This window comes from Macrobrachium nipponense, chromosome 35 (assembly GCF_015104395.2).
Source record: "Macrobrachium nipponense isolate FS-2020 chromosome 35, ASM1510439v2, whole genome shotgun sequence".
NCBI lineage: Eukaryota > Metazoa > Arthropoda > Malacostraca > Decapoda > Palaemonidae > Macrobrachium > Macrobrachium nipponense.
In genome coordinates this window covers 44,526,256-44,533,755 of record NC_061096.1, presented here as the reverse complement: position 1 = coordinate 44,533,755, position 7,500 = coordinate 44,526,256, and the positions used below count along the sequence as shown (strand labels likewise).

Genomic DNA, 7,500 nt, shown 5'->3' with positions numbered 1-7,500 from the left:
AAATGACCAATAATTCCTACGTAAAGGTGAGAGGGGAATAGTTTGATGAGGAAAATAAAGGTGAGGAAACATAAAGAGATTGCTTCGAAACAGCTTTTGAGTACAGATAAGCCTGCTTCGGTCATATGCATTAAATCACGCTTTAATGTTTATATATATATATATATATATATATATATATATATATATATATATATATATATATATAATCTCTACACAATTTTGCATTATTATAATTTAAATATTCTCTCTCTCTCTCTCCTCTCTCTCTCTCTCTCCTCTCTCTCTCTCTTCTTCTTCTTCTTCTTCTTCTTCTTCTTCTTCTTCTTCTTCTTCAAAATGAAGGCTTTGTAATTCTCGCCTATTATGTATACTGATAGATGAGAGCCATAGATTGTTCTGTAATTCTGTTTCTTTATATTTATCTGTACTCGATGCCCGGCTCTCTCTCTCTCTCTCTCTCTCTCTCTCTCTCTCTCTCTCTCTCCTCTCTCTCTCTCTGGAGGGAGGGAGGGAGGAGGAAAGGAGGAAGGATCTACTCTCTCTCTCTCTCTCTCTCTCTTTCAGCTTTACCGTCAAACTATAACCTTTCCCCTTATTTGTCCGAATTTGAACGCTAAAATTTTAAACCAGCACTGTGATTGCACTCTCTCTCTCTCTCTCTCTCTCTCTCTCTCTCTCTCTCTCTCTCTCTCTCTCTCTCTCTCTCTCTCTCGATAAATAAAAGGTCAGATTTGTCCCATGCATTGAGGTTAAATCTCTTTGACGTATGGAGATCTCAGCCCTGTGGTTTAACGAAGTGGGAACCATTCCCTCCTAAGAGGGAAATGGTGAATGATGTTTTATATACATACATACATACATACATATATATATATATATATATATATATATATATATACACACGTATGCATAAATATAAATCCATCATTTTTATTTTTGTTTATGATGCGTCATATTCATTCAATGCACTGCAATTTTGATATGCGCTTACTCACATATACATATATATATATATATATATATATATATATATATATATATATGTATATATATATATATTTATAGACACAAACACACAAGCTTTTAATTCTTAAAAACAATGCCTGTCGCACCTTGATCTCACTTGCATCACTATAACAAAATAATAAAAAAATATATTTATTATTATAATATAATATCAGTTGCTTTACGAGTATTGTTAGTGAATTACCATTGAAATGCCATTATCTTAATTTCCTTAATTTCTTTCGTCAAGAACTTATACTGTGTGTGTGTCTGTTTGTCTGTCTGCCTCTTGACAGGAGTCCCTTAAGGGGCGGGGTAGTACCGGCAGTACACCTCACGCGGGGCACTGTAAGCATAACTTAATAAGGTTCTTTGCAGTGTCCCAAGTTTAGGGCGCTTTCGATTCCTTCCGTAAGAATGTATATTTATATGAATATTAGTAATAATAATAATAATAATAATTCATAGTAATATCTGGGTGGATCTTGTTTGTCCTTCCCCCCCGAATGACAGTAGGGGAGACATGACACAGCCTCCCACCCCCTACAAACCGGTTTGTCTGCCCCGGGTTGGGTAGGGTAGTTAGTGGAATGGGAGGGTAGGGGAAACATTGACCCTCCTCATACAAACCTGTTTGTCCGCCCCGGATGGGGGCAGGGTAAGTAGGTGATCAGGAGGGTAGGGGAGACAGCAGTGCCGGGTTCCAGCGCGTGCGCCAACAAGCTGGTAATAATATATAATAATAATAATAATAATAATAACATTCAGTGGAAGTTTCCCTCGCAAGTTAATGGCCTATTAAATCTGTTGCGAGCGAGTGCTTTTGCTCATTTTGAATAATGAGAACTGCAATACCGGACTCCTTTGTCTTGGCAACATCTCATTATTCTTGGTTGATGAAAATAACTTTAAGATATATGATAGAGAGTCGTGTGAGGGTGACGAGAAATAAAAGATTAGGAGGGAATTTTTTGTTTAATTAATGTTAACATTACACACACACACACACACACACACACACACACACACACACTATATATATATATATATATATATATATATATATATATATATATATATATCAAGAGCCAGCAGGAAAAATTTAAAGCACCAGTTACCTAGCGCTTTCATGTATTCTTGATACACCTCATCAGGGCACCAATATATAAAAGAATGAAAAATAGCTTCGAAATATATTGTACCCTGATGAGGTGTATCAAGAATACACAAAAGCGCTAGGTAGGCTACTACTGCTTTTCATTTTTCCTGCTGGCTCTTGATATACAATCTTCACGTGTTACTTGTGATCGTAAACAACATATATATATATATATATATATATATATATATATATATATATATATATATATTTCCGTAGATTCAATACAAATAGGATGGAAAGAAACCAACGTACCACTATTTTTTATTTTCCAAATCTTCAGGGCTGTATATTTTATATATTTTACAGCCCTGAAGAGGAGACGCAAAGTCTCGAAAATTATGAAATAAAAAGGCAATGCTACGCCGGCTTTTTTCCATTCTATTTGTATTATTATTTTATTATATATATATATATATATATATATATACATATATATATATATTTATAAAGCTGGCAGTCGGACTATCTATGTATGTATGTGTATGTTCGTTATAGACGGCGAAACTACCGGGCAGAATTGAACCAAATTCGGACGATATATGTAGGTTTTATAGGGGATGGTTTTTAGTCAGGTGCCGTTAACTTCTTTAGTATTAGTTATAGAGGAAAAAGAAAATGTCATTAGGATTCATTCAGTGAGTAGGACATGTTTCTGTCTTAATATCCCAAAAATCCGGATATCCGTCCGGATAAAAATCCGGATATCCGGCCGTGCTAACTTCGTTGTTATTAGTTGCAGAAGAAAAAAGAAAAACATCACTAGGATGCTTATAATGAGTGGGACATGTTTCTATCATGGCATCACAAAACTCCGGATATCCGGCACAGCTAACCTCATTAATTATCCAAATTAATTTTTTATCCATGAATATAATAGATCCCTATTGTGATTCTCCCAATATGAATTGGAATTCAAATAATTTCAACTTAAGTGTATGATGCATACCCAGTTTATTAAACAAATGCATATATATGGCATTTAAAAGTAACAATAATGGGTTCTTTTAATAAGAGTAGTGAAGATGCACGACCGCAATGCCAGCCAGGTTGCACACATCAGCCGTGCATCTGATGTCTAGCCCAGTCCTTTACGACACTCCTGATTAGCTGTTGATAAGCCAATCACAGGGCTGGAAACTCTCAGTCTTTCGAGAGAGTTCACATAGGCAGGATATATGTTCCACCTCCTGAGGAATACGTCTTTCAAAAGTATCCCTCAGTAGAGGTGGAACATACATCCTGCCTATGTGAACTCTCTCGAGAGACAGAGTTTCCAGCCTGTGATTGGCTTATCAACAGCCAATCAGCAGCGTCGTAAGTGACTGGCCAAGACATAAGATGTACGGTTGATGTGAATCTACTTTAGTATTACATATGTGTGTGTGGGTTTGTTTGTGCGTGCCCGCGCGCTTGCTCACGTTTAACTTGATGCATTTACGTCCAGACTTACACACCCAACTTTCAACAGTTTCCCTTTAGATGAAGGTGACAACCGTCCCTTCATTATGCATATTGTAATACCTGAGGATTAGGATTGCCAGCCCTGACCCTTGGCCTCCTTTCTGCTCTCTCTCTCTCTCTCTCTCTCTCTCTCTCTCTCTCTCTCTCTCTCTCTCTCTCAGTATCAAGAGTCCTTTACCTTGTCGGATACTCTAGGTAGTTGTGACAATTACTTCATTTTCTGTATTTGAATTAAGATATTGGACGGTTGTAACAACCTGAATTTCATGGAACTTTGCTACATCCCAGGACCTTATGATTTTTTATAACCTATGTTATAGCCCAAGATGAATTTTCTTTATAATCTGTGACCCGAATGACCTTTTGTTATAACCAAGGGCCATATGAATCCTTTATAACCAACAACTTAGATGAACATTTGTTATAACCTAGGACCTTATGATTTTTTATAACCAAGAAACCAAACGAACATTTGTTATGACCCAGGTCCATATTTTTATAACCCAGGACCTTATGAATTTTACTCTTTATAACCAAGGGCCCAAATGATCCTTTGTTATAACCCAAGGTCATATGAATTTCGGTTGTAAGCCTTGACCAAATCAACCTTTGTTATTATTGTAACCAAGGGACATACTGACATAGATTAGGAGGCTCCATTTCCATTCTCGAGAAAATTAGCCTTATTAGTCTTCATTGATGTTCTGTATAAGTTTAATTCCATATGACAGAAGTCTCAACTGTGTGGGGTCTGAATATCAGAAAACGTACTCTCTGTCAACACCCATTTAAATTTAATTTCATCTATAAAAGGTTGTTAATCTGATCCTCAACACAGAAGACAGCTTTCCTGTACCAAAGGAGAAATCTGATGACCTGAATCCATCGGCTGATGGAAAAATAACATTTCATCTCTTCATGCCTCATTTCTCGAGAATGGCGCCTCTCTCTCTCTCTCTCTCTCTCTCTCTCTCTCTCTCTCTCTCTCTCTCTCTCTCTCTCTCTCTCTCTGATTTCATAAACTTTTATTTTTTTCACTTTCCATTTCAAGGCCCTTAGATCAAGTACTGCTGCGTAGGATACTTGGAAACAAGATTTTGCTAAAGAGATAAATGGGTGGACGTCTTTAAGTGTTGTTAACGAAATTTGTTGGATGTACTCTTGCAAGGTAACTCACGAAATTTGTAGATGAAGTCTTGCGTTGTAACTCATGAAACTTTGCAGATTTACTCACGAAGTTTATAGATAAACTCTTGCGTTGTTACTCACGAAATTTGTAGATGAACTTACTCTAGGGCTAGTTCTTAGTAACCGCATGCCGTCTTGTTCTTGAAATCGCTTCTGGTTTAGCAAATTAAAAAAAAATGCCCCATATCTGTAAGTTTTTATACTACCAAGGTACGCGACGCTTCGTATACTGTGGTAACCCTTTCAAGAACACTGTAGATTTGATATTCTTCCTTGTGATTACAACATTAATTTTGCCATCTTTTCTATCCTAACGTTACACTGTCTCGTTATTGCATATTTCGCCAACTATCTCTATAGCTCAAAGGCACTTGACATTATGGCGTTAGTCTCTAGTTACCAATGCTTCCTTTTAGTCTTTATTCCCCCAGCGTGCAGTGTTATTTTTTAGCTTCTTATCTGATAGTTTGGCAACAATAGTTGACAGTGGTGCTTCTTTGGCCTTCCCTATTCAGTGGAGTTCCGCTTGGTGTTGTTATAGCGTCCATTCTGTTTTTCTTCATCTTCTCCTTCAGTGATTTCATGTCTACTTCTCTCCTGGTCACTGTTATCTCGGTGATGCAGTCTTAGACGTCACTTTAAAACAGGTGTGTGTGTTTATTTATTCATTTATTTATTTATTTGTTTATTTATTTTTTGTCTCCCATTTTAAGTCTCGAGATGATTTCTGAATGGACTAGTTGAAATTAAGACAGTTTTATATATTGAATTTTTTCTCTGTCTAATTCATCTACCCTATCTTCGGCATCCTAAGGGCTATAGTTTTTTTTAATGTAATCAAACTATTTAAACAATAAAATAATCATCTATTCTCCCACAACTTTCTTTTCTTCTCTTCATATGTTCGCACTGGACTTTAACGTCCTCTTTCCGTGGCCGGACTATTTCACAATTGTTCGGACTTTCTTCGGAATTTAATGTCCCTCCTGCCCTATTGAACCCTTCTTGCTCCCAGGCAGTCAAGGGTAACATCCGTCAAGCTGCATAATCAACTTCCACAACAAAACAAATTCTTGAAAAAATATTTAACACACCATTCTTTTCCATTTCCTTCAACTTCCTCTACAAAAAAAAAAAAAAAAAAAAAAAAAAAATAGATTCTCAGAAAAATATTCAACGCATCATTCCATTCCATTCCAGTCCATTCAACTTCCACCACAAAAAAATCGTGGAAAAATATTTAACACATCATTCAGTTCTATTCCATTCAACTTTTACTGCAAAAAATACTCCCAAAAATATTTAACACATCATTCCATTCTATTTAAATTCCACGACAAAAAAGAACAATAATATTTAACACCGAATTTTTATAATTACCATTTTCACAGCTCACTCATCCACCCAACCTAATTTATAAAACCTTCCCACCTGGGTAGTTATTTGGGCAATACCACACCTTGGGACCACGCCCTCTTTTCATGCCTGCTCGTGACATTAGAGACGTAGGCGGGTGGAGGCCTGTGTATGTGTGTGTGTGTGGGTGGGTGTGACGGTTTGGTACACACACACAGGGAGTTAATTTCGGCTGTTTACCTGATGACTAATTTCTGCACCATTTCCCGGTTTGGATACCTTTGCGTTTTGTTGATTCTTGACACGGAGTTATTATTATTATTATTGTACTTAAGAAGCAGACCCTCTCTCAACCATACTTTATTAAAAGTTATAGCTACCTCGGCAGCGTTACGCTTGTAGAGATTCTTCTCTATTTTACGAATAGTGGCTTTGTCCGTACTACTTTAACAGGCTAGTAGAGCGCCTATGGATGTCATTATCAAATACAGGGTCAAGATCGGTGTTTATATTTCAACTTATACAGATAAACTATGATGTCATTATCATCAAAGTCCTTCACGGTCTCTCTCTCTCTCTCTCTCTCTCTCTCTCTCTCTCTCTCTCTCTCTCTCTCTCTCTCTCTTTTTCTTGTAGCGAGCTTTCTTCTGGAACTGCCAGACATCTTCTATGCTGGGGTGCTGAGTGTGGACTGCTTTTGATGTTGTTGTTTTAGATTTAGCTGGCCTTATGCCGGCACGGGCTCTTGCTCCTAAAACAGCCCGTAATTTCTGTTGTGGTGTCCGTCCTCCCTATATATGGGGTCGTCAGCAGGGTATGTCGAAAGTGGCTTGAGACCGAGACCTGGCTCAAGCAACCAATGAAAAAGCAGACTTACCGCCGTCAGCCAATAGGAATTCAGCATGGGATGGACCCCCTGCCGACGACCCCAAATATAAGGAGGATAGACACCACAACAGATTTCTACGGGCTACTCTACGAGCAAGAGCCCGTGCTGGCATAAGGCCAGCGCAATCTCCAACAACAAAACAGAAGCAGTCCACCCTCAGTACCCCAGCTCCAGACGAAAACTCACAAGAAAACGAGAGCGAGAGAGAGAGAGAGAGAGAGGAGAGAGAGAGAGAGAGAGAGAGAGAGAGAAACCGTGAAGGACTTTGATGACTATGATATAGTTTATCTGTATAAGTTGAAATATAAGCACCGATCTTGACCCTGTATTTGATAATGACCTCCATAGGCACTTTACTAGCCTGTTTAAGTAGTACGGGAAAACCCGCTATTCGAAAAATAGAGAAGACTCTCTACAAGCGCAACGCTGCCGAGGT

General features: G+C 37.8%; 1 protein-coding gene across 5 annotated transcripts in view; it reads left to right on the top strand.

Moving 5' to 3' along the window:
- LOC135208727 (endothelin-converting enzyme homolog) overlaps window positions 1–7,500 on the top strand; it is a 173,405-nt gene that overhangs the window by 95,996 nt on the left and 69,909 nt on the right. The window contains exon 2 of one of the 5 annotated variants that reach the window (XM_064241217.1): window positions 1–26. This exon is cut by the window's left edge and continues 77 nt beyond it. The exons of the other annotated variants lie outside the window; for them this stretch is intronic. Coding sequence (XP_064097287.1) covers window positions 3–26 — 24 coding nt within the window. The 5' untranslated portion in view covers window positions 1–2. The remainder of the gene's footprint in view (window positions 27–7,500) is intronic. 5 annotated transcript variants of the gene reach the window in all.